The sequence below is a fragment of the Emydura macquarii genome, unplaced genomic scaffold (genome assembly GCF_026122565.2).
Source record: "Emydura macquarii macquarii isolate MOO-44397 ecotype Brisbane River unplaced genomic scaffold, CSIRO-AGI_Emac_v2 contig_1568, whole genome shotgun sequence".
Lineage (NCBI taxonomy): Eukaryota > Metazoa > Chordata > Testudines > Chelidae > Emydura > Emydura macquarii.
The window spans coordinates 2,656,451-2,684,231 of record NW_027131705.1 but is presented as its reverse complement, the minus strand read 5'-3'; the positions used below and the strand labels follow the sequence as shown (position 1 = coordinate 2,684,231).

Sequence of the window (27,781 nt, the reverse complement as noted above, 5' to 3'; positions counted from 1 at the left end):
TTATTGTTTTTTATTTCCATAAAATTATGGATGGCAGAGCCTGGCATAATATAGGGGAACGCCTAACTACAGATCCATCCAAACTAAGGCCTCAATCCAGCAAGGCTCTCCAGATGTCACTTAAACTTGACTTGAAGGGCTCTTCTCAGAAGCTTAAAGTTTGGCAAGGACTTAAGAGTTTTGCTGGATCCGGGCCAGACTGCACGGCAGCTTGTAGGACTGAGCCCTATAAAACTGCAAGCGTTGGTACCCCTGTCATTTATGATGCTTTCTGACAGCGGCACCAGACAACGGCAGCCCGTAGCCCTGTTCACACCGAGGCTCCCCGCTTTGCAAAATGGGGCTGGGCTGAATTGAGGGGGAACTGGGAACACAGCGTTGGTGGCAGAGTCCCCTGAGCTATATGGAGCCTTGCACCTGATTGGCCCTGGGTTGGTCTGAGCCTGGGATGAAAATCCCCTCTCTGCCCTTTCTCCTTTGGCCCTTCCCCCATTCTTAATCAGTCTTTGACCTTCTTCTGCCTCCTTGCCCTCAGCCAAGGAACTACAATCCCCACAACCCCCCGCGCGGCCGGGGTCCTCCTTCCCTCAGCCCTCGAGGCCGCCTCCCCGCCGGAGCCGCCACGCAGGGCCGGGTTGGCGACGGGGGGCCGGGCCCCAGGTCCCCGTGGCAGGGCGGGGCTGTCCTGTCCTGTCCTGTCCTGCCAGAGCCGGGGCTTTTCCGGGGGTGCTTTCGCCTCCGGCGTTCTCCCTGGCCGCCTCAGGCTGCTTGGACGCCGGGGAGCGGAGCGGCGCGGCGCGGTGAGACCGGGGACGCCATCGGCGGAGGAGACGCGCGATGTCTCAGTGCAGCGGCGCCTCCCGCCTGCTGGGCCGCTTCCTGCTCCGTGAGTGTCGGGCCGGGCGGCGGCCACTCGCTGACAGGGGGCCGGGGACTCCCCAGCGCCTCGCTACTAGGCCGGGGGGCAGTGTCAGGGCCCTGCCCGCTCTGTGCAGGAGCCTGGGCTGGCCTGGGGCGGGGAGCCCCCTTCCTCCCCCGCCGTATCCCGGCCCTTCCCCGCTGGCCCGGCTGTCTCGGCTCCTCGCACCCGCGGTGCCCGGGCTGGGCCCGGCCAGGCCGTGCTCGCGGCCCGCCCTCGGCTGTGTGTGCGGCTGCCAAGCCGTGTTACCCGCCCCTCTTCCAGCGGGGGTCGGGCCTGGCTCTCCCCAGGGCCGGGGTCACGCGTGTGTGTAGCCGCCGCGGTGGGGTCTGGGGTGACAGGCGGGTGTGACGGGTTACGGCGATGGACGTTACACCACGCTCCTGCACAGCGGTGTCAGGTTTCATCCAGCGATCTCCAAGGGCTTTGCACGGGAGGTTGAGATCAGCATGGCCCTAGGACAGAGGGGGGAACCGGAGTGGGGAAGCGCCTGGCTGGAGGTTAGCAGCAGAGGCCAGAAAAGAGCCCAGGTTTCCTGTGTCCCAGTCCAGTGCTCTAGTCGCTAAATTGTCTCTCTGGGTCAGAGGGGAGCTGCAAGGTGGGTGAGGTAATATCTTTTATTGGACCAGCCTCTCTTGGTGAAAGAGACAAGCAACACAGAGCACTTTTTCAGATCTGGAAAGGTATTCAAGGTCATATGTCCCTTTGCCTTGTCCGGGAGTCTCACGTGAGTTTGCAACTCTCAGTGGGCACTTCAGATGGTGCAGGTGAGGGTGTCTTTTAGCAAAGTGGTGTATGTGCTCAAAATGAGTTGGGTGCCATTGGTCTGCATACTTTTCTTTCTGACACGTAACACCTGTTGCTGACCGCCTTTATATATTAAAAAGAAAAAAAAAAAAAAGCGTAATCTGTGAGAGTTATAAAATTCAGTAAACATGTACTATATAAAACATCCATTTTAGGATATAATTTTTTTTATAGTACTGTAAATGGTGAGCGAAGTGTAAACATAAAGGCCTAGCTGTTGAGGATGATGGGTGGAGCTATGTCAGCCAGCAAAACTGCAGGTGGTCATCTGTTACTTTTTCTTAAAATAACTTTAATTTTCCTTTCTTCTGGTAGCTTAGAGCCCTGTATTTCATTAATATCTTTACTCATCTGTCATGGAGGTCATGTAGCTGTTGGAGGTCAGCCCCTGACAGCACTATGACTATTGTCTCCTTCCTCCCCCCTGGCATTATTAGTAAAAGTCAGGGACGGTTGTGGGCTTCCGTGAATTTTTGCCTGTAACCAGTCTCAAACTTTTAGTAAAAATACCCATGGCAGAATAATCTTAACATTAGTTATAAGGCCAGGTCTGACAGAGGGGAGTTTCTAGAAAGAATAACATATTTTTTTAGTTATTAGACCTTAAAGAAATATCATATGAAGTTTAAATACAATTGAAAATCACAATTCTTCCTGAAAGCTTTATGTGCTTGTAATAGTTACAAGTAACACCTAAGATTACTATAAATGAAACAGATTATCTAAACCATTATCTTTATCATTCCAGTTTGTTTACTTTGTGCAGTTGGCAGTGCAGTGTATATAGCAAGTTTCACTGTATCCCTGTGTAATAAGTTAGACCTGGATCCTGCAATGAGCTCTGAATGGATAGATTGAAGTCAGTGGAGATCTGCACAGGGATCTGCTCTTGTGCAATCCATTGAAGAAACGGTGCCTTAGGCTTCTATCCTACAACTGATAGCATATGGACAGATTGCAGAGCCCCACCGAATTCTTTGGAACTCCATGCAGTTGCAATAATCTGCCTGTGCACTTTAAATTACAGGATTGGAGCCTAAATCAGTTTCCATTCTTGCTGAAACAGACATCCCTTTCTGTCCTCTTTACAAACTTCAGCAGGGCATCAGGAAAAAAAATTCACAGAAGTTAATTTAAGGAATTTTTGCAAAGAGATTTAGGACATACTGGTTAACAGCTACTCTGTTGGAAACAGCATTAAAAAAAAAAAAAAAAAGGTAAAAAACAAACTGCCAGTTGACAAATTCAAATACTTAAACTTCCAAATGGGAAGTCTAGATGAAACTTCCATTCAGGAGTTCAAGCCTCTGTGCATCCAACAGCGTATGTTATTTTAGGCTTCATCCAACAACATACTACATCATACAATTCCACTTAACAACACTTATAACATCTCTTGTCAAAGTTTCACATTAACATAATTCCTTTTCCACAGGGACTTTGAAACTGAACATAGTTTTTTGTATAAAAACACAATTAATAAATCTACTCTGCACAGTGATGCAAGAATGATTTTAATCACAAGTCTCTGATTTTGATTGTAAAACAGGTTCTTGTTTGTGCTTGATAATCTTGCAACATGCCCTTGGTTGTATTAATTGTAGTGATTCAGCATTTAAATCATGGAGTTGTGAAATAATTTCTGTAAAATACTAATGAATGACGAGCATCAAAATGAAGCATCACTTATATATCAGGGCTCGACAAACCCTGGGCGCCAGGTCACCATGGCACCTAGGAATTTAATTCCGGTGCCTAGTATTTCTTTCAGTGAAAGACTGGGTCCTGGAGGGAGCGGCTGCCATGCTCCGGCCAAGGTGCCACTGCGTCCATGCGGTGGCGGTGCCGGGAGGAAGGAGCGCTGCGGCTGTTGCGCTCCAGCCAGGGCGCCCCACCGCTGGGCCCACATTGTCTGGCTCTAAGTTTTGGGCTGGCTCCTAGCTACGAAGCAAATTTGTCAAGCCCTGTTATATATGAACTGTTGAGGCATTAGGGATTCCTCTCATATATATGTACACAAACCCACTCTATATTGGAAGTGAAGGTATTGTGTGACTGAATTGAAATTAGTCAGGATTCTAGTGGGTGAGGGAATCATAGGGAATATTCTGAGTTCTTTTAAAAAAAAACACTGCCTTTAAAAATTAAATAAATAAATAAATAAAAAAGGTTAGACCTTCCTGGAATAGTTGGGGGTGGGTAGGGAGACTTTTCATATTTTACTGTAAATTATATTAGTTTATAACCTTGCTGTTTCAGCTATTAGGTTACCTTGAACAATGTAGTTTAGTCTTTATAATATATAGATGAATATATTCAGGGTTTGGTGTGTCTAGCACAACTGGTTAACAATGGTCATCATTGGGATGCATTTCTCTTAGCTTGAAGGGGAATGATTATGTGAGATGGCTACCGGATATAGACTGAGCTGGTCAGTCCTATCATAGCTAAAGCACGTACTCTTGAAGTGCTTCACTTCAGTGTCTCAGGGTTTTGGTTCCTCCCCACCCTCTTCAAATTTGGAGCAGCTTCCCTTTTGGCTGCCATAGCTGGTCCATTTCAATGCATATGAATCAACCATATGATTCATCTGTGGCCAGAAATGTATGTTAATGCTGGACTTTTTGATATAGGAGAAGATGGGGAGGTTGCTAGAGTCTGAGGTTTTGCTAGACGTTCATGCAGGTGGCGATTAATATTGGCTTCATTGGATATGGTAAGTATAGCACTGTCATAACATTCAATTTATTCCTTCAAGAGTGGCCTGTCTATCTCCTAAACTCTTGTCAAGTTTATTCCTGTGAATTTCCATGTCTGTAGGAAACTTTTAGTAAAAGTTGAGAGGAAACACTTCATCTTTAGAACATAATCTTCAATTGAAATTAGAAGTAAATGTAGAATGAAAACTGTTTTAAAGCAGCTCCTTAAAGGACCGACAACTTATTTCTTAATTGAGATGGCTTTCAGATAAATGTGTGAGGAGAGGGAAACACTCAAGATAGGTACCCAGTAAATACCCTTGGGCAGGCAGGGCTTGAAAAATGCACCCAGCAAATATTAGCTTGGGAATTAAGACCAGCTACTAAACAGGATGGAAAAATAGCTATATTGCTAGGCTTCTCTGTTGCTGCACTCTGAAATTTGAAGGAGTGAAAGGGTTGGGTACTGTCTGGGCAGATGGGGGTTGTTTGCTATGGTAGGCAGTCCTCCTAGAAGAAGAGAATCAAGTTTCAAACAAGAACATCAGTCCTGACCAGCCAGTTTGTAGAAGCAGTCACACATAACCTATGGATCTTTGTCTTCCGGGAGGTTATCAGTACGTTAGGACGTCCCCCTGGAAGTGAAGTGCAATCACTTTGCATGACTGCTGTGGAAAGGGCCAGAGAGTACAAGAGCTAGTAGTCCTGGGACAAAAAACACAAAGAATACCTGGAAGAAAGTGGTTTGAGACTCTGAAGCAGGATATCAAGGATCTATATGCTCCTTCTGAGGTCCAGAAGCAGGTGAGAGGTGGACTAGTTGAAAGTCTTTGGGGAAATATGAAAGGACAGAAAGTAGGGGTGACCTCATGGTAGGGGTCTATTATAGACCACCAAATCAGGAAGAGGAGGCAGATGAAGCATTTCTAGAACAAATAACAGAAATATCCAAAACACAAGACCAGGTAGTAATGGAGGGCTTTACCCAGACATCTTTGGAAAAGTGATATGGCAAAACACACTGAAAATTTTAAGTTCTTTGAATGTATTAGATAACTTTTTGTTTCAGAAAGTGGAGGAAGGAACTGGGAGGAAGGAACAATCATTTTAGATTTGGTTCTGTCCACCGGGGAGGAATTGGGTGCAAACCTGAAGGTGGTGGACAATTTGGGTGAAAGTGGTCATGAAATGATAGATTTCATGATTTTTAAGGAGAGGAAGGAAGGAGGTGAGAGCTGTAGAATGATGACAATGGGCTTCCAAAAACAGACTTTAACAAACTTAGAACTGGTAGGTCAGATCCAATGGGAAGAAAATATAAGGGAAAAAGTAGTTCAGGAGAGCTAGCAGTTTCTCCAGGAGATGATATTAAAGGCACAACTGCATACTCTCCTGATGCAAAGAAAATATAAGAAGAATAATATGAGGCCAATATGGCTCCATCAGGAGCTCTTTAATGACCTGATAATCAAAAAGGAATCCTACAAAAAGAGGAAACATGGATGAATTGCTAAGGAGGAGTAGAAAAGACTAGCACAAGCATGTAGGGAGAAAAATCAGAAAGTCTTAGGCACAAAGCGAGTTACACCTAGCAAGGAACATAAATAATCTCTTCTTATTTCCTTTTAAATACATAGGAGTAAAAGAAGGATAAAGGAAAGCATAGGTCCTCTACCTAGCAAGGAAGGAGAGCTAATAACTCTTGACTTCAAGAAGGCTGAGGTGTTTAATGCCTATTTTGCTTCAGTCTTCACTAAAAAGGTTAATGGTGATGAGATACTCAATACAATTAATATTAAACAAGGAGGAAGGAACATAATCCAAAATAGGGAAAGGACAGGTTAAAGAATATTTAGATATGTGAGCTATATTTAAGTCATCAGAGCCTGATTAAATTTGTCCTAGGGTACTTAAGGGGCCAGCTGAAGCAATCTCAGAACCTTTAGCAATTATCTTTGAGAACTCCTGGAGGATGGGTGGGGTTCATGAAGACTGGAGGAGGACAAATGTAGCACCTATCTTTAAAAGGGAGAACAAAGAGGGCCTAGGGAATTATAGATCAGTCAGCCTGACTTGGATACCTGGAAAGATACTGGAACAAATTATTAAATCAGTTTGTAAGTGCCTAGAGGATATTAGGATTGTAAAGAATAGACAGCACAGATCTGAAGAAATAATCCCAAACCAACCTAATTTTCGGTTTTGACAAGGTTACTGACCTTGAGGATGGGGGCAAGCAGTAGATGTGATATTAGTAAAGTTTTTGGCACAGCCTCATGTAATTCTCATAAGCAAACTAGGGAAATGTGGTCTCGATGAAATTATTATAAGGTAAGTGCACAACTAGTCGAAAGATTGTACTCAGTATTTATCAATGATTCACTGTCAAACCAGGAGGATATATCAAGTGGGGTTCCACAGGGGTCAGTCCTGGGTCCAGTACTAAACAATATTTTCATCAATTACTTGGATAATGGAGTGGAGAGTGTGCTTGCAACCCTTTGCAGGTTTGGTGTCATCTGCAAATTTTATAAATTCTTTGGTGGATAGGATTAGAATTCAAAACTACCTTGACAAGTAAGAGAATTAGTCTGCACTTATTACTGAATTTCATCTTGTTGATTTCAAATTGTGTTATTTAGGAAGGCAAAATCAAATACACAACTAAAAAATGGGGAATAACTGGGTAGGCAGTAGTACTGCTGAAAAAGATCTGGGAATTACAATGGATCACACATTGAGTACGAGTTGACAGTGTGATGCAGTTTCAAGAAGGCTAATATTCTGGGGTGTATCCACTGGAGCGTTGTATGTAAGACATGGGCGGTAATTATCCTGTGCTACTCGACACTGGTGAGGCCTCAGCTGAAATATCGTGTCTAATTCTGGGCACCACCCTTTGGAAAAATGTGGGTAAAGTGGAGAGAGTCCAGAGGAAAGCAACAAAAATAACACAAGGTTTAGAAAACTTGATCTATGAGGAAATGTTCTTAAAAAAACAAAACAAAACAAAAAAACTCGGGCTGTTAAGTCTTGAGAAAACTGAGGAGCATCTGATAACGTGTGATGAATCTTGAGGGCTGCTATAAGGGAGGACTGTGATCAATTTTTTCCATGTGTGCTGAAGATAGGACAAGAAGTGATTGGCTTAATCTGCATCAAGGAATGTTTAAGTTAGATATTAGGAAAAACGTTTCAAACTATAAGTATAGCTATGTACTGTGTCGTGTGAGGGCTTTTATATAGCCTTATTACCAAGTCATTGTTATACAGCAAAATGCATTAAGCATGCGTAAAAAGAGTGAGTTTGCACAATCAGTGTCATGTATACAAGGAACTTTCCGTATTTGGTTACAAAGGAAGGCATGCGCGTAGCTTATTGTTAAATGGAAAAATACAACTTCAGTTAAAAGAAAGAGACAGTCGGACAGTTTACTTATCTCATTTAGCTTCAGAGAAAACTTTTTTGCCCATGCCTTGCTGACCATGCTTATCGGTCAGCGCATTCCTAACTGCCTCACTACATGCTCAAACTGTCTTTGTGACAAACTTCATGTTTCCACAAATGCCAGCTGGGGAAATCAGATTTGAGTTAATAGGAGTTTAAACGTCTTTTGACATTGGTTTAGCCTTGCTTCTCAGTGAGGCTGAATGGAGGTAAAGCCTATGTGTAAGTATATTTTTATAAAGTTCTTTGCAAAGAAATCTCAATAGGATTACTGCCTGTTAAGCCTCTGTGGAAAAAACATATAACTGCTTGGGTTTTAAATATTGTGTAAAGAAAACCTTGACTAATAAGCTTTACATAATTGCTCAAAGCAATTTCTATACAGTAACCTGTAGTGGCAAGTAGACAAATACATATATCTAGCCATAAGAGCCTGTGTTTAAGTACAGGATTATTTTTCTTTTTTATTTCTTGTTTTTTCTAGCCAGGATTCTGCATAGGGTGGTCTTTTCTTCTTTTTTTTAAATGATGTGGCTTCCCTACAGGCAAACTTGAGTATGTACCTGTTTAAACCTAAAAGACAGTCTAGATAGGATCCCTTTATTTTAGCTTCTACTTATTCCCTTTGTCTTAAAGTTCATCCTTTAATATTTTTTCCCTTTTAAGATTTTAGGTACCTGAACAGCACCACATCTCTTGTAACATACACTAATGTTGCCTGTGCTAGGAATGTACAATTCCCTGTTTAGAATAAGTGTAATAAAATACATCCCAGTAGGGGAGGATTTCTGAACTATTCCAGGCCTGTTATAGGAGTGAAATTCTTCACCAAATTGATTTTTTTGCAAATAGTTTTATGAAGAATCTGTCCCTCTTTTCTTTAGTCAACTCTCACTTTTCACACTCAAGTAAATTAAAGATAACTGCCTTGCCATCTATCCAGTGATGAAACGATAAAATGTCGTAACTGTTCAATAGGAAGGCAGTGAGTCCCATTTCATTTTAGTAGGCATGCTCTTACTCTTTAGTTTTCTTCAGCTTTATATCTTTAGGTTGTTGGAAGCCGAGAGAAGACACATGCAATCTCTTTTGCTGAATTAGATGGAAAGTGGTGGTGACGGTGTTGATGGAGAGCCTGCCTTTTCCACAGGAGTTCAAGCATGATTTTTAGTTTGTGATTTCTAAGCCCCAGCAGCTAGGAAATTATTGGCAAAATAGTTTCTCTCACTGGACCTTCAGCCTGGCAGTGTGCTTCACTTTTGCTGAAGATGTTAGATGTTTCAAACTGGCCAAAGTATACTCGGCTCTTGGGAGTGAGGAGTTGGCTGTATTCCCAGTTCTGATAGTGCCTTGATCTGTGGCCATGGATAAGTCTTAGGCCACATTTTGAAAAGGGACCTCTGTTGTTGGATGCACATTTTGAGAAAGTTAGGGCCTGACTCTTTGGATGCTGAGCAGCCACGCTCCAGACAAAGTCAATGGGAGCTATAGGTGTTCAGCATCCCTGAAAACCGGCCTAAGATACATAAGTAGAGTGCCCAAAATTAAAGCTTTCTGAAAATCTGAGCCTCAGACTCTGTCCTTCCTTTATGCAACTGTAAAATGGATTCTTGTCTGTTTCATGCGGTATTGAATGGCTTAGTTCAGTAATATTTGTAAGGCCATATAGAAGGGTAAAGTAAGATTCTGGAAACACAAGTGATTAACTTTTTTTTTTTTTTTTTTTTTTTTTTTTTTTTTTTAGTGCAGCAGAATGGAGTACGTCACTGTTCCTATTCAGCCACACGAAAAAATCTTAATATCAATAAAAATACAAAGGTTATCTGCCAGGGTTTTACTGGCAAACAGGTGCGTATCTTTGGTATAGATGAAACACTTAATTATAACCTTTAAATTCAAAAAATTGACCAGCCAAGAGATTTAACAGGGGTGTTCAGTGTCTTTGATTTAATTTGTTGTGTATGCAGTATATATGTCTATCTAGCAAATACCGACTTTTAAAAAAATGGGTTGTCTTATTAGATCACTGTTTGCATTATTTAGCCTTGTCATCTAGTACAATATAAGGTATTTCTTTAAAATGTTCTGTGGAAAATATATATTTCTGTAGAAATAACTTTCCTGTTTTCAGCTTTGATTTTTTTCTACTGAATTATCTTCTGGATAAAGGGAAATTTTCTTCATTGCTGAAGCAATTTGCTTCAAGCATTGTATGTTGCTATGCTGCAAAACCGTATTAAGTGTTTGACACCAAGACTTTCATCCTTATTTTGTTTAGAACCAATCCTCCATGATATGTGTTAATTGAACCTTTGCGTCTTCTGAATAAGAGGTTGCCTTGTGTAGTCACTTTATTCTTTGTATTTTCAATTTCTGACAGCAACCTGGAATCCCACAGTTTCCAATCCAGTTCATGCTCAAATTCAGCAACTGGGCTCTTTAGCTTCTCTGGTTAGTGTTTGTTCATTCAAATGCTGTTATCATTGAGATAATGTTTTTAGTTTTAAATTTAGTTTATTTTCTACAGGGAATCTGTATAATTTCTTGTTGTCGTCTCAATTCATTTAATCTTTTTTCACATTCTCTCATTGTTACACATTTGAATGAGGAAAAAACGCATTGATATGAATTAGTAGCAGCTGCCAACGTTGATTTCTTGTACTTGATTATCATGTGACTGATCTGTTAAAGCTGATTAGGAAAATAAAATGTATTGGCAGGGGAGAACCAACTTAGTCTCCAAATCACAAGGTAGTAGGTAACTGCTCTGATATAAAAGAGAAAAGCCATGCTGTATTCTGAAGGTCATTGAAACTTTAATGTGAATTGTAAAATATCTATTCATTATGTTCACATGTCACATTACATACTGCTGGAGCGGCCAGACCGTGGCTCATGAGCTGCATGCCGCTCTTTTACAGTTAAAGAGCAGCTTGCAGAGCCTCTTATTGCCCCTTCCCCCGCCCCCATTTTTTGCCTACCAGACTGGGGTGGGGCGCTTGGAGCTTCTGCCCTGTGGTAGAGTGGTGGGGCTAGAGGATTCTGCCCTGTGGAAAGGGGGATCTTGGGTGTCAGTAATTTTGGCCATCCTTAATATATTTTATATCTATAATGCAAATGACCTCTAATTGTAGTCTTACTTTCTATCTGAATACCCAGAATTCCTTTTTCTGTTTATATAGTAATGAATTTTGTTTGAATTCTGGGAGCAAAGGGAAAGGTTTGCTTGCACGTTGCTAGTGCATTAGCTTTGTGGTCCTCATACATGTCCAATTGGAATTTATGACCTGAGTTTTGGGCCCTTAATCTCAAACCCTTTTTATGTTGATTACACTGATCCAGCTTTTTTAAATGTATATTGTATTTTACCATTTACTTTGTAACTCCTTTGCTTGGTAACTAATTTCTTTATTTTAACAAAGCTTAACTCCAAAGGGTACAGAATTCTGTAGGCAGACTACTGTCTTTCTTCAGAAAGTGAGATCATATCTTCCTCATTCTGTGCTGCTTTTCCACATACACCAGTTTCCCTCTTGACTTTCAGATCTCTCCAGGAATTTACTCCTCTCTCCCCCTCTGGTCACCCACCTTTCCATTCATATGCTCCTCTGTCCTCACTTATGCTGCCTTATTTATCTAGAAAACTTGCAGCTCTTTATTTCCCTTCAAGGCATCAAGTCACTCCTTTTCTTTTAAATCTCATCCCAAAGCTTTTCTTTTCTCCTCCGTTTACAACTGTAAAGTTGCTTGGATTCTACGTATGAGATTATATAAACCCATGAACATGTATTTGTATTCTAACAGTTTTAATAGCGAATGATCAGTTGGGTTTCCTTTTTTTAAATAATATTTTGATTAAGAAGATTAGCCTTCTTTAGAATGTTTGACAAAACTTGCTGCAAATTAGCATATATTGAAATGAGCCTTTTCGATGACATACCTGAAACTTGTGGTTCATATTTTGAGTTTGACATGCTGTTAATTGTTACTTTCTCTTGTTGGCCTATATTTTATCTTAATTTCAGTTTCATAACTTGCCTTCAATAGGGCAGACACCCTGGAAGCATTTTTAAATGTTTTATGTGAAGATATATAGAAGTGTTTTTTCTGGTTTGCATCTTCTGAAGATTTCTATGTATCTTTTATAGGGCACCTTTCATAGCCAACAGGCATTAGAATATGGCACCAAACTAGTAGGAGGAATTTCCCCAGGGAAGGGGGGCAAAACTCATCTCGGCTTGCCAGTCTTTAACTCAGTGAAAGAGGTAATCTTATATTAGTTGATGGACTTCTCAACAGTAAATGTGGAGGTGGGAAGATTCTTAAAGTTGAACTTGCTAGAACTTATCTAGCATCCAGAGTTGAAGAGAGACAGAATCTGAGAGTGGAGACATGGTTACGTTTCTGGTTTAAATATATGTGAGAAATAAAACCAAGGTGGTCTGTGGTCAGTGTCTGTATAATAGTGGGCACAACCACTGAGTCAAGTTAGAGTTCAGTTTCAATTTAAAAGTCACTTGTTTTCATTTGTGCATATAAATAAGAGCCTAGATTTCTTTTGGTGTCAACTTACCTTTATTTTATATGGAGAAATCCTTCATAACTTTGGCTCTTGATAAATAGATCATTAAAACTGAATGAATAAATGGATTGAAGAGGAGACTTAGCTATATAAGGTGGAAGGTGAACCTATTTTAGGGATCAGTTCTGCAGCTAATCCATTTATCTTCCGTTAACATGAATGAAATTGATGTGCAGAGAACTGTGACCATAGACCTTGAAACTTCTCATTTATTTCTTTCATAAATCTTTAAATAGATATACGTAAAGAGTTTAGTTGCCCATGTACTCTTAAGATTTATTGAATGTTTAATATGCTTTTTGTTAATGCATGTTTCAGGCTAAAGAACAAACAGGCGCCACTGCCTCTGTTATATATGTGCCTCCTCCATTTGCTGCTGCTGCAATTAACGAAGCTGTTGATGCAGAAATCCCCCTAATTGTGTGCATTACAGAAGGTATTCCACAGCAGGATATGGTTCGGGTTAAACATAGACTAATCCGCCAGGATAAGACTCGACTGGTGGGCCCAAATTGCCCCGGAGTCATCAACGTAAGTGTCTCAAATAAACATTAGTTTTAATGTTTTGGAGACTAAACAGTCTTCCATTAATTTTCAAAAATATTTTCATCGTGACTTTTTAGAAGTATTTGATATTTCTATTTTTTTTTTTTTTAGCCTGGAGAATGCAAAATTGGTATCATGCCAGGCCACATTCACAAGAAAGGAAGAATTGGTAAGTTTTTTCATATTCATGCGTCAGCTGAAACTGAAATGTTGCTTTATCGTTTCATGTCATGACATTTTGCTAAGTGAATTCAGTGATGGTCAGTAGAGCCAGATAGACAGTTCTGCAGACTGAAACCCCTTATTTTGCCACAGGCGTTTCTTAAGCAGTAGTAATGCAAGCAAGGGGTTAGAAAGGATTCTTGAGGCAATGTGAGACACTTCTTTTCTTAAAAGTTTCTTTTTTTCCTATACAAAGCATTATCTGAGGATTTTAAAGAACCAAATTCCTGAACACTTATCCTCTCAACATTCTGGTGACAGTTTTAAAAGAAAGGAACTTATACCCAGAGGGAATTTGTTGTTATATAGGGAGAGGGAGGAAAATTGGCTTCTGCCTGAATGAATGTTGATTTGTGTGCACCTATATTCTATGGTGATGATGTGATAAATACCTGGATAGGATACATATTTCAGATAGGTGGCAGGGGGATAGACTGAATTGGCTGCAACATGCCCAGTGTAACATATTGGGTCCATGACACAGCCAGGAATAGATCTGGAGTCTTAATTCCTACTTCCTTCTCAAAACACTAGACAATTTTTTTTGTTAAAGCTACAATGTACAGTATGCCATGTAAAGTAGGCACTATTCCACATAGAGCTTCTAAAGCTTCTCCTGTAGACAAAGTACACTTGGCTTGACTTGAAAATTGTGCACCATCATTCTTCACAAGACTTTTTACATGTGAGATGGTGCTTCCTAACTGACCTTTGGGATATGCTGAGTCAAAATCAGAAGGAGAGGAGCATGCTAGCTAAGCTACAAAACTCTCTTGCGGTTGGTATCACTGCAGTGCAAATTACCTTTGCCACTTACGAAGGTGAAAGCGGAAGCTGGATGCAGCTGTAAGTATTAGCATTCGGGTCATATGTCTGGTTTCAAAAGTAGCCATAAACCTGAAACTGAAAAAATCAAAGATGAGTGCAGTTATGCCTTTTGTAGATACATTCTTTTAATAGTCATAAAGCATTGGTTTGATGATACAATTATCTGAAGTTGTCTTGCATTCCCTTCTGAATCAAACCTCTTCTAAATGTCTGGTACTCATAAAATGTTTGAGAGAGAGTGTAGTGCAAGGCCCATGAAGTACAATTTAATCTTCTTAATCCTCTCATATCTGCATTGTCTACCATCAATGCAAGCACTGCCAGCAGTGGTCCAAGGATCCTGCGAATGCAAATGTGAGCTTTATGGCACCTTTGCTTCCCTCTCCCTGACTTTTTGTGCTGTGTGCTTCTTGGCTTTTGGGTCTCTTTCATGCTCCCCTCCCACTTTCTCAATCACTTCTGAAGAATTTTTGGATACTTTCATACTAATATTTTAGTAAAGCTCTAAGGAAAGACGGAATAAAATATAAAAAGTAGTCCATTTTCTAATCTCCAGTTACTTGATCTCAATTAAAAAAAAATCACCTTTTTCTCTCAGATTGAGTGAATCTCTTCGCTATCCAACAACACATTTCAGCTTAAAAGAACTAGATTTAAATTAGTAAATATTGATATACTATCAGTTTCCATCCACTTGATTACTTCTCTCTGGCTTCTCTAAAGCTCTGCCCATTCAAGTACATACAAAATGCAGATGCTGTCTTTCTTGCCCTGGAAAACTTCAGATGTATCAATTTGAAGTGTAATACAGATGTGATTGTACTTCTCTTTCTACCTTGCCTTTTGTATATTACATGTCCTCTTAGATTTTAAGCTATTTTAGGAAGGGACATTCTTGTGTGTTTGTACAGTCTCTAGCACAATGAGGCCTCAGTAAGGTTTGAGTTATACAAGAGTTAAAGAAGAAAATACACTAGGTGAGCTGTTACATTTATGCAGTGCTTTCCATTCCAGAGGATCCTTAAAATGCTTTGAAATACTGCACGTATGCTTTTTGAAAAAGTGTAGCTCCTTTCATGGAACACTGAATTGCAACCACGTTCAGCAAGGAGTGCATCAGCTATTCACGTGGACAACAGTAAAATATATTTAGGACAAGAAACAAATAAAATGCTGGTCTAACATGTTTTGGCAACCCAATTCTGAGTCACGACCAAAGGGTCATGCGGGAAGCCCTGGGAGAGGGGGTTAAGTCTTGAAAGTGGGGGGGAGGAGTTGGGTCCTGCCTCCTACCCCCTGTTCACCTGATAGCAGCTGCTCCTGTGGCTCCAGTCCTGTGAATCTGGATGGACTGAGCTTGGCTTGGCTCCCGGCTCTGGGCATTATAATCTGCAGTACATGGTCACACTGGTGCTCAAGTTTGGCCCAGCTGCCCCTTTGTCATGATGACAGTGTGGGACCAGCCACACTAAATTTGAATGAGTGGCACTGCAACCTCCTATATCAAGGCGCAAGATCACTCCATAGATTTGGTCCAGCTGGCCCCCCATCTAGGGGCCTGGGTCAGACTTCAATGGCACTTCTGCCCCAGAGCTTGCAATCCCCCAATCACTGAGTCAAATCCAGTCAGTCCTGCGGGACTGCATTTGCAGGAGCCGCCACTGTGGTGCACATGGTATGCTTATTACATTAATGTGTATATTATATATTGTGGGTAAGAAATATTTAATAAGCCTTTTTTTTGCACTTAATCTATTAACTGGGTTGTGACAAGCCATCAAGATTTTTAGGCTCAGGACCCATTTGTAAAAGTTGAGAACCACTGTCCTAGTCAGTTTGCCTTTGTAGTTGGCTCCATGCATAAAGCTCTACTGTGAGGAGTGCTATTTTGGGCAGTGCGACTGGCTTATTGGACAGCTTTAGATAATTGACAACTGAGTGGCAGGAAAGCTGATCAGAAAGCAATGGGGGAGTGCAAATCTAATCTTAAACACTACGTAGTATTAATCTTCATGTGTCTGCAAGGATAACTGGGAAGTATTGAATACTCTCTGTAATCTTCTACGGTCATATCCATGAACACGTGAACTAATGCATATCCAGAAGCCAGCTCATTACATACAATGCTATCAACCTTGTTTTCTTCCTTTTTAAGGTATTGTGTCAAGATCTGGCACCCTGACATATGAAGCTGTACATCAGACGACGCAAGTTGGATTGGGACAGTCCTTCTGTGTTGGTGGGTTTCTTCCACCGAACCTCTTCTGTTAAAGAGTGACAAGCTTAGTCAGTGTGTAAGAACCACAATACATTAGATTGTAAAAACTATTGAAAAATATTGAATCCCTTTTAATTTTGGTTAGAAATGTTGCATCTTTTTAACCAACTTAACTCAGGCACTTTGCATCAATAACAATTGCAGTTCAGCGGAGTATAACAACCCCTTTTTGTTAACTGACTCTCCTGTTCTGAGTTAATCAAAAACCTACGCAAAGCAGTCTTGCATGGACAACTGTCAATACGTGGGAACTTGCTGTGGTTTTAGTTTTAAGGCACAACATAGAAAATATAACTTCTTAGCTTAGACCTAGTCTACACTTACCTGGAAATTCATGGCAGTCGACAGGAGTTACACAACCTACACAGAGTAGCTTGCGTAATTCCTGTTGACTTCATAAATTCCCTTTAGCGCACTGTCTTCCCTTTCGTGCACTGCGCCAACGGGAAATGCGTTCCCAGCTATGCAGCGCTGTGCCTTTTGAGGAGGTGGTTTAATTAAATTGACTTCCGGATTGATTGAGCGGGTCTTCATTTCTGCTCAGTAGATTCAGATAGATCGATCTGGCGGTGGTGAGTTTACCGCTATCAGTGTGTACATAGCTTTAGTAAACTTCTTGGGCCAAATTTTCTATTGGTGTTAATGGAGTTTCATCCATTTACACTATTGGAGAATGTAGCCCATACTTGTAATGTCTGCTTATAATACAGTGGCACCTTCAGGCCTTGTTCAGGATTGGGTCCTATTGTGGTAGGTTTTCTACCAAGTCCGTTCCCCGAAGACATCATGTGTTCACAGAATAAAAATCAAGATGTGGCACTCAGCCAAGAGTGCAAAAAGAAACTGTTTTGAGAGGTCAGAGTTGCTTTGAGTATTTTGTTTTTAAATTATATAAATCTTATGTCTACTTTTGAGCTGGGAGGTGTGATTCCTGCAGTAGCTCTGCTTGAGCTAATGTCTAGAAATAGCAGTGTCTCCACAGTGGCTCAGGCTAACTGCCAGAGTACATACCTAGAGGCTTGGGTGGGTTTGTACCCCAGGGGGCTGGGCTTTGGTGCCACAACAGCCACGCAGCTATTTAGGAGGAAAAGTTATATCTGTAAGTCTCCACACCTTCCTTTATCTCAAGCGAAGCACGGGTACATCTACGCAAGTTAGGAATCACGCCTGCTGGCTCAAATTTAGGTGTATCCTTAGCATTTAGACTGAGCTAATCCCTTTCATTTGTATATCACGATATTAGTTTAGTGCTTGCTAGTAGCAGATTGTCAGAGTTATTTTTGGCTTGGAAGTACAGTGTGGGAACAAAGGTGGTAAAGACAGGCTTTCTTTGGGCTGGTAGTGTCAGATTGGCTGCCGGAGTTGTCATGTCCATTAAATTCTTATTCTTTTTGCGGAGGCTGGGACACAAAGATGTTAGTTGACCTAAAATTTTTAAAAGCCCTGACTTAGCTGTACTGAGCCTCCAGACTTGGTGAGCTCTTCATTTTCGGCTATTTTTCCCTGCCCCCCAAAAAATATTAATAATCTCACTGTAAAAACGTAAGTCGTTATCTTGCTGTAAAATCCTACAAGATGTCGTTAGTCACATTCATTATGCCCTCCAACTAAGGCTGACCTCGCCTAGCTGCATGGAGGTAAAAACTACCTGTGCCTTATCTGAACTAGGAGGGACAGTGAATTAACTTACATTCATTTACTATTGCATTATAAAACCATACCTTTCTTGGCGGTGAAGACCTAGCTTTATTCTATTTACAGCCAGTGTTGGAAATTCCTGCCACTACTTGTTTGGTGGTTGGATTTTTTAAACCAGTATTTTGATTCGATTGGAAAGTGGATTGGGATTGAGAGAATCCCAGCTCTACCACAGACATCTTGTATGATTTTGGGTAAATTGCTTAATCTGTCTATGCCTCAATTTCCCATCTGTAAAATGGGAGTAATAATCTTTCCTTTCCCCCTCACTCTGTGCACTTTTTATCTATTTAGATTGTAAGAATTTTGGGCAGTTATTGTCTAGTACAGTGGGTGCAGTGCCTTGCAGAGAGAGGCTCAGATCTTGGGGACCTATAGGTGCCAATGTAATACAAATAATAATAGACTGAAATTTAGATTTGTTTGTCGTGGTTATTCATGTTCACATTTATGTATGTTTGTGTTTTAATTCCTTTCAGGGATTGGGGGAGATCCCTTCAATGGAACTAATTTTATTGACTGTCTTGATGTCTTCCTGAAGGATCCCCATACAGAGGGGATTATATTGATTGGTGAAATTGGAGGTAATGCTGAAGAAGATGCAGCAGCCTTCTTGAAGGAAAATAATTCCGTAAGTTTAAGAGAAGACCATATTAATTGTGCACCTTGTTTTAAACATTTACCACTTTAGAGAAACTTACTTACTTCTGTGTTTAGTTCTCAATTGATAAAAAGCCATTACTAGAAAGTGTGGAAGATGTAATTAAAGACTTTCTTGAGAGTAACTTTTGATTCCAATTCTACAGTGCTGTGTGCTACAAGTAGAGCTCTGTGTAGCTTGAAAGCTTGTCTCTCACCAACACAAGTTGGTCCAAAACATCACCCACGTTGTCTCTCTAATATTTTGGGAGCATCACAGTTAATATTTGATTGTTTTGTGACCCACATATGGCTTCTCTGTAGAAAAACTATTTTATATTCATGACTGCTGTTTACATGCACACTTCTGAGAGAAGCCATTCTAAGCATCCCAGGCCAGTGTTTCCATGTCACTTACCTGTGCAGGTTACCTGAATATAGATATCTAGTTCTTGCCTCCCTCCCCCCTCCCACTCTTATGAGTACTTGGCTGGAAGTGGTACATCTCTTTCATGTTAACAATGTCTCTTCTTTCACCACAGGGTGCAAATGCCAAGCCAGTAGTGTCATTCATAGCTGGTCTGACTGCTCCTCCTGGCAGAAGAATGGGTCATGCTGGGGCAATCATTGCTGGAGGAAAAGGTGGCGCTAAAGAGAAAATTGCTGCTCTTCAAAATGCTGGCGTTGTTGTCAGTATGTCTCCTGCTCAGCTGGGAAGCACTATACACAAGGTTAGTTACATGGATGTCATAAGTGCTTTGAAATAATGGAATTGAACCGTGTGTAACCAGAACAACAAACATTTGAAAGCTGCGTTTTGCTGTTATAATCGGTTTTGCTTCTTCCAGGTGAACAGTTCTGTTACACTGTTCCCTCATTTAAGTCTGTTAAAACTGCATCTCAACATGTAATGGCTCTACTGAACAAAAAAAGGCATTAAATAACAGTTGCAGCTGAGTTTTTATTCATGCAAGCAGCTTTATGTATCACGTTCTCCTTTGTCAAAGCCATACAGCAAAATTCAGAGAATTACATTTGGCTTAGTAACAGACCAACACAACTCCTACTTTACAGAAGCTAAATGTCATAGGAACCTAAATTGATTCTAGATCAGAAAACACCCTTTACTTTTTTCACCTTATAAGTACTAGATAATTTTGTAACAATGCATGGACTATCTTATCTTTTTTTCCGCAACTATCTATTGATGTCCTTTTAAGGAAAACTTATTTTGACTTTTTAAAAGAAGACTAATTCACATCTCTGGGCATATGCATGCAATTGATAACAATCATGTATCTCATACAGAAGATTAACTCCTTCCTGATTTCTCCCACACAGATTTACAAATTGATTTCAGCATTGCAATTTGCTGAGAGTTGCAATGCTAACTTCTAGGCATCTTGTCATCTAATGGAAACCACAGCCCTGAGTTAGGGCCTAAGTTATCTATACAACTCCTGGAGAGAGTTAGGAGCCTACAAATGGGATCCATGAAAGCCAATTCACTCAGTATGGAGCTTCCTAAGATAGCCAGTAGAAATGTTGAGAAGAAGGCAGGCATTTCCCCTAACCACTGGACTATGGGGTATTCTGGTGTGTTGAAGCTGTCCCTTTGTGTATAAATTAAATATTCATTAGGCCAGAGAAAATGAGTGACTCTAGCCCAGTGGTTTGGGCACTCACCTGGGAGATGAGAAACCCAAGTTCAAATGTGTTCTCCGCATTGGGCAGACTGGGCAACTGAACTTAGATCTTACTCTAACCAGAAGGCTGAAGGTTATCAGGGAGCACCCCCTCCCCTGACGGTCTTAGGCATGCTTAGAACACACATACTGGTTTGGGTCCTGCAGATGAGATAAGTGAGGTAATGCCTATTTTGATAATCCCCTGAGGGCTTAGGTGTGAGTTAGGGGTCCAAACTGGCTGTGCACATGCTCACTGGTAGAAAAGTAGGATGCTTAGGGGACTTGAATGGTGGAAGTTTAGGTGCTTAGGGACTTTAGATGTCTCCAGGATTCGGTGACAGCTGAGCGGGGGATTTGAAGATCTCTGCCTCGCCTAAAGCTGCAGTTGCTAAGTCCTCTTCTGGGTCTAGCCCTGATTGAAACTTGAGCCGTGTTGCTAGTAGTGGGTGGGAAGGGTCGACTTAGAAATCTCAGTTTAATGACTGAAAGAAGTGGATATATAGTTTGCTGTTACCATCTTTTTCCAAAATTTGGCAGCAAAATTCTTCAGTGTCTTTAATTACAGAAATCAGCTTCGCTTGAGATAAAGGAAGGTGTGGAGACTTATAGATATAACTTTTCCCCCTAAATATGAACTCTGATTTTTGGTAGAGGCAGATGCATTTAATAATAAAAGGAGGATATAAGACTGTCAATATTTTCACTGCTCTATAATATGCAACTTGGTTTTTGTTGACAGTTTCTTAACTAAGTTGCAGTGTGAAAATAAGGGTATGAATGACTCTTGAAATGGGAAGATAAAGCCCAGCATATGGCTTAGTGAAATTTTAAACAGACCTAAACAAGGGTGATTTTGAATAGCATTTCTTTGGTGTATTTTTGCCTGTGTTTTAGAAAGATACTGATACTAAAGAGCCTTTTAGAAAACTCTTGTCAAAACTGTAATATATCTACATTTTTGCTTTTTCTGAAGGAGTTTGAGAAGAGGAAACTGCTGTAAAACCCCTGGAACATGGTCTCAGAAATATCAACACAGCACCTTGTCTATATATCTGTCGTCCAATAATCTTCAGCTGCCTGAATGTGACTGACACTTGGTTTGAATGTGACTTTAAAGCCATAAACTTTATTTCAATATCTCTTGTTCAGAAATGGTCACCTGATTGTACATCATAGCAAATTAATAAATCTACCACTAAATTTGATTTTTGAATTCCTGAAGCTCAGTGATTTTTTGTCATTGCAAGACAGCAGTTTTTTTAAAAAGTCAATTTTAAAAAAATGAGGGAACTAGCACAACTATATATGGGCATTTGAGAGCATTTTTATAGCTTTAGAATGACCTACTCATTGCACTCCTGAGTTAATGTAGCTTATACAAAGATGCATTAGTGGGGTAGGATACCCACTTGGCGAGCGCACACATTTTTAAAAACAAAGCAGTCTTATTTGCTCATTACTGACTAGTAAATAGTTTATCTGAGCTTTAAGCAAAAGTTGATGCCATCCACTGAATTATGCTGCTGGGTCCACAGGGTGTGTCGTGCTGATCCTTGCAGCTGGATATGTTGATTTACGTCCAAATGTTCTGTTCAAAGCTGCTGAACAGTCCAGAGCATAGCCCCACGTTAGTGAGGGGTTTGTTATTTTGTGTAATTGCTGGGGGAGTTTGAGTGTTTGTCTTCCTTTTTAATGACGAGGATTTCACTTGAAACAATTGTCAAGAGTGGAGTGATGCCTCTTACGTGCTTCAATTGATATTTCAGAGTTATATTTATGTTCATAAGAGTTTAAATCATAGTTTCCCATGAAAATGCATTTTCATACTGTGTATAACTTGAAAATCAAGTTCTTTTTTCTGTTTATATTACCTTAAACTTTTCCTCTTTTAATCTTAGACAGATGGTCCTTTGCTTTGAATAGTTTGAAATACTAATAATGTTAGGACTCGCTGCAGTGTTTAAAAAAACAAAAACTGAAAACAACCTTTCTGAGGTTTATTTCTTGTAAAAGATTAACCTGTGCTACATGTGAAAGGCCTATCTTCCTGTGGGAATAGATCAAATGGGGTGGTTGCAAATGAACATTACAAGTTCTAATAAGAACTGATTGAATTTAGGATTGGTTTCATTTATAAACAAAATCAGGAAGGGAAACCACAATTAGCTTCTTATGTAACATGAAATTTCTTTTACAAAATATATGCCCTAATGATTCTATTTCAAAACTCATGTCGTCATTACTTAAACCTGTAGTTGTGGTTTTCACCAGCAAACAATGCAATTTGTCTTGCTACTCCCTGGTCAGTGGTGAACAGGTTTTCTAATGCTGCTGTTTCAGGTCTAGGAAACCAATCCTGAAGCACTGGAAACATACTCTGTCCCAGTGTGTATATATTGCCCTGGTATTTACAAAGTGGGTTGTTAATCAAGTACAAATACAATATCCATCTCCGTTTAGTTTAGAAAAGTAACTTGTCCTAAGATTGTCTGTGGATAGTTGAAGACGGTATGAGTCATATAAATACCACATTTGCACAAGACTTTCAGAAAGACTTTGACAAGGTCTCTCACTGAAAGCTCTTAAGCAAAGTAAGCAGTCATAAGAAAAGAGGGGAGGTCCTCTCATGGATCAGTAACTGGTTAAAAGATAAGAAATGAAGGGTAGGAATAAATCATCTGTTTTCACAGTGGAGAGAGGTAACTGTGTTCCCCGAGCATGTGTCCTGGGACCAGTGCAGTTCAACATATTCATAAATAATCGGGGGGGGAGAGGTAAACCGCGAGATGGCAAAGTTGCAGACAATACAAAATTACTCAGGATTTTTAACTCCAAACTAGACTGCAACAAGTTACTGGATAAGTGGGCAAACAAAAATGGCAGATGAAATTCAAAGTTGGTAAATGCAAAGTAATGCACATTAGAAAACACCATCCCAACTATCCATACAAAATGATGGGGCCTAATTGGCTGTTACCACTCAAGAAACAGATCTTGGAGTTACTGTGGAGAGTTCTCTGAAACCATGTGCTCCAGGTGTAGCAGGAGACAAGCTAACAGAATATTAGTAACCATGAGGAAAGGTATAGATAAGACAGACCATGTGATAATATCATTATATTAAATCGATGCAATGTGACTACACCTCGAATACCATGTGCAGTTTTGATCTCCCCATCTCAAAAATAAATTTAAAAAATCTTAATGGCAAAAAGCCCAGAGAAGGGGAACACCAATGATTTGGTTATGGAATATCTTCCATATGAGGTGAGATTAAAAAGACTGGGACTGCTAAATTTAGAAAAGAGATGAATAAGGTGGGTGTAATAGAAGTCTATAAAATCATGAATGGTGTGGAGAAGGTGAATAAGGAAGTGTTATTTACCCCATCATGTAACACAAGAACCTGGGATCACCCAGTGAAAATAGACAGCAGGTTTAAAATCAACATGAGGAAGTACTTCTTCATACAGCATACAGTTAACCTGTGGAACTCATTGCCATGGGATATTGTGAAAGCCAAAGGTATAGCTGGGTTAAAAAAACTGGATAATTTTACAGAGGATAAGTTCATCAATGGCTATTAATCAAGATGGTCAGGGACGCAACCCTATGCTCTGGGTGTCCCTAAACCACTGAGTGCCAGAAACTGGAACTGGAGTGGTGGGAGGGGATCACTCAATGAATTGTCCTGTTTTGCTCATTTCCTCTGAGGCACTGACCGAAGATGGGATATTGGGTTAGATGGACCACTGGTCTGTTCAAGTATGGCCGTTCTTATGTTACTTTATAATAGTCACTTCTTAACTATTCTTGCTAGAGATGCTGAGGTTGCAATCTATGCATGGTTTAATCTGGAATATTTGCTTAAAGGGGACAGATATTACAGCTATAAAGCTTAATTTGTGAGAGTAACCAATTAGCTGTGAGAGCAGTGAGACCAGTGATCCCCTATTAATAGTTGTTACCTTCAGTGATATGCTGGTGCTTCCTCTTGGACAATTCTGAGGTGAGCAACTACCACTCAAGTTGCCTGAACTTCTACATCATTAGAAGTGTGACATGCAACGTAACAGCCCCCCTTTAATGTAATAAGTGACCTATTGGAGACAGCTTCATGAAAGCTGTTTTAGGGGCACAGGCTACCCTAAAAGACTTCTCTCTAAAACCAATGGCAGTTATCCTGTGACAGAATGTCACCTTTACTTCTGAAAATTGGCATTGTTTTAGAATGTGACCTGCTTTAACAATTACAACACTTCACAAATGCTACTCACTCGCCAGCCAGCTAGATGTTCTTCTACACAGTAGAACAGCTTTTGCTAGCCTAGAACTCTGCAGTGCTTATGGAAGTGGGGGAAGTATATCCTTACCTTCGTACGAAGCTTAATTTGTTCAATTGCCTCTGAAGTGAGAGTATAACTCTGTTAACAAACACAGGTTGTCAGCTATAGATTGCCTATGAAAATTATTTTTTAAAAATTGCTTCAGGACTGCGAGTGTTTTGATGTTTCATGTGTTTGTGAATAAATACTTTAAAGAATCAAAAGGCTGGAGTGGAAATGTTAGTTCCCCAAAAAGACAAATGCCTTCTACCATGAAGTCTTGTTACACTTTTGGTTCACTGACCTGCTTCCTGTAACTTAATTCTTGATGGAAAAAGAGAGAATGCTGCGTGCAGGTAATGTCAGGCTCACTCTCAAGACTTACTAAATTTAATAATTTTCCACGAGGCCAATCTTCCTACATTTTAAGGGCCTGATTTTAGTTGTCTGCCAGGCTGTATAAGTCACTCATGCCTCCTAAGGAAGAGTAATAGTGGATGCTTCATTTAAGACAAGCTAAGGGTATGTCTACATGTGAAGTGAAGTCGATTTAATTTCAGTCGACATTCACCTGCCGAACTAATGAAGCTGGTTGAGTGTGATCACACCATGCTCGTTGCGTTGGGGGATTGCGTCCTTACTAGCCGTGCTTGCATTGATAAGCAAAGGAGTGCACCATGGGTATCTATCCCACAGTGCAACTAGCTGCAGGGGTTTTTGGGAAGGTCTTCAACCTCCCATGATGCAAAGTCCTCCCTCCCGACCCTTGCTGTCATCAACAAACTGAACAATTTTTTGTGACATTTTTTTAAACCCTGTCTCTGCTGTGTGTACGCCATTGCTGGAGAGGCATGGAGCCCGCTCACTTCTGCATTATCGTTGTGAGCATCACAAACACCTCCTGACTTATCCTGCAGTATTTCCAAGGCCGAGAGAGGAGCCGCAGCATGGAAAATTGTGATGTTACTCAAGCCACCCTGCTACAAGCCATAAAACAAAACGATTCCTAGTTGCTGCTGGCTGTCACGCAGCAGCTGCACTCAGTGGAGCACCATCTCTGGTGCCGTGAAACAAGCGGTGACTGGTGAGATCGCATCATTATGAAGGTGGGGATGATGACCAGTGGCTGCAGAACTTTTGTGTGTGAAAGGCCACTTTCCTTGAAGTTTGTGCAGAGCTGGCCCCAGACCTGAAGTGCAGGAATACTCAGTTGAGACCTGCTCTGATGGTGGAGAAGTGAGTGGCCATCGCTCTGTGGAAGCTAGCAATGCCAGACTGCTACCAGTCAGTCGGCAATCAATTCAGAGTCAGTAAATCTGCCGTGGGACTACCTCTGATTCAAGAGTGTAGGGCCATTTACAGACTTCTGCTAAGAAGGGTAGTGAGTGTGGGAAAAGTGCAGGACACAGTGGATGGGTTGCCGTGATGATGTTCCCAGACTGTGGTGGGGAAATAGATGGCACGCATATCCCTATCTTAGCACCAGACCACCTTGCCACAGAGTACATAAAGTGAAAGGGATATTTTCCATGGTGGTGCAAGCCCTTGTGGATCACAGGAGATGCTTGACTGACATCAACATGGGGTGGTCTAGAAAGGTGCATGACTCGCATCTTTAGGAACTCAGGTCTGTTCAGAAAGATGCAAGCAGGGACTTTCTTTCCAGACCAAACAAAAACTATTAATGATGTTGAAATGCCAATAGTGATCTTGGGAGACCCAGCCTATCCCTTGCTCCCATGGCTCATGAAGCCATACACCGGACACCTGGACAGCTATAAGGAGCGGTTCAATAATAGGCTGAGCAAGTGCAAAACGGTGGTGGAATGTGCCTTTGGATGTTTAAAGGCTTACTGGTGCATATTGCTCACTAGGTTAGACCTCAGTCTTTCCACTGTAAGGTAAGCATTGATATGCCTGCCTCAGTTCTTTGATTTTAACACGGCACTGCTGCATGTCCCTGGTGTGCTCCTTCTCCAAGATGCCACATGATACATTTTCATAGATATCAACATTTCTTTTGCTGGATTGGAGCTGAGCCTGAACAGATTATTCTCCCTACAGAACAAGGAGATCCATCACCTCAACACCTCCAGGCTGGTGCATGTTTGGGGCGTGCAGTCGCCATGATCAGTTGTGTTGGTGAGCTCTCCACGCTGACCAAACAGGAAATGGGAAATCAAAATTTCCTGGGTCTTGACCAGGGAAGGAGCTGTTTCCTGTGTACATGGCCATGGTGCAGCAGAGTGCAAACAATGACAATTTAGCTCTTCCTGATTTATACTGTTGTGAGGAGAGTACTAGGCTCAGCAAGTGAATATTGTGTATATACAAATCTGTGTATGGATTGGCCTGTCAGTCTAAGTCTGTGCAGTAATTCTAAAAATAATATTTTCTAGTGTGTATTCTGTATGGCTTACATGGTTTCTGAGGTCAGCCATTTGCTTCCTTATGGAATGTTAGGGAGATGACTTTTTGGCTGGTCTCCCAACCTGGAATTTACCTTCTGTATTTAAAAGACGTTATGAATCAAAGACTCTTAAGTTCAATAAAATGAATTCCCAGGAACACAGGCTAATAAACGGTAATGACATCAACCTCTATCAAATGGGTTAATTTGAAAGTGGAATATAAGGACATCAGAGCATTTAAAACATAAATCTGTAGGACTTTTAAAACACATGTCTCAGCTGAGATTCGGTCCATCTTCGTTTACTGTACTGGTTTTGAAAAGCGCCTTATGGAATGTTAGGGAGATATGAAGTTCTCTCTTCGATGCATTCCAATTAGGTGTGTGCAATAAAATGCACAGGCTTTAAAACATAAATCTGCCCCGTGCACAGATTCCCGGAACCTTTTTCCTTAGCACACCCGCAGGGCCATGGGTACGGCGCCCCCTGGAGTACCGCGCTCATGTCGCGGTATATAGGGCACCGCCGGCCCCGCGGGTCCCCAGTTCCTTCTTTCCGCCTCTGACGGTTGCTGGAACTTCTGCCCCTTGCTAGTGCAAGTCGCAGTCCTTAGCTTACCTACCAATCTAGTCGAATTAGTACTTTTTGTTATTCAAAAAGAAACATCTATAGTAGTCATCTGCCCTTTCAG

General features: G+C 41.0%; 1 protein-coding gene across 1 annotated transcript; it reads left to right on the top strand.

The window, feature by feature from the left end:
- The first annotated feature begins 631 nt into the window (after window positions 1-631).
- On the top strand, window positions 632-21,559 carry SUCLG1 (succinate-CoA ligase GDP/ADP-forming subunit alpha). Its single transcript, XM_067555206.1, has 9 exons — window positions 632-886; window positions 9,618-9,721; window positions 12,022-12,138; window positions 12,774-12,986; window positions 13,113-13,170; window positions 16,207-16,290; window positions 18,507-18,658; window positions 19,209-19,397; window positions 21,328-21,559. Exons 1-9 carry the CDS (start codon window positions 838-840, stop codon window positions 21,352-21,354), a joined length of 993 nt encoding a protein of 330 aa, XP_067411307.1. The 5' UTR covers window positions 632-837; the 3' UTR covers window positions 21,355-21,559.
- The last annotated feature ends 6,222 nt before the right edge of the window (window positions 21,560-27,781 follow it).

Bases quoted from the DNA above. Each gene is read 5' to 3' on its own strand.
- SUCLG1 (XM_067555206.1), top strand. From the start codon at position 838: ATGTCTCAGTGCAGCGGCGCCTCCCGCCTGCTGGGCCGCTTCCTGCTC. The intron at 887-9,617 runs GTGAGTGTCGGG...TTTTTTTTTTAG, and splicing joins GCTGGGCCGCTTCCTGCTCC to TGCAGCAGAATGGAGTACGT. The intron at 16,291-18,506 runs GTGGGTTTCTTC...AATTCCTTTCAG, and splicing joins GGGACAGTCCTTCTGTGTTG to GGATTGGGGGAGATCCCTTC.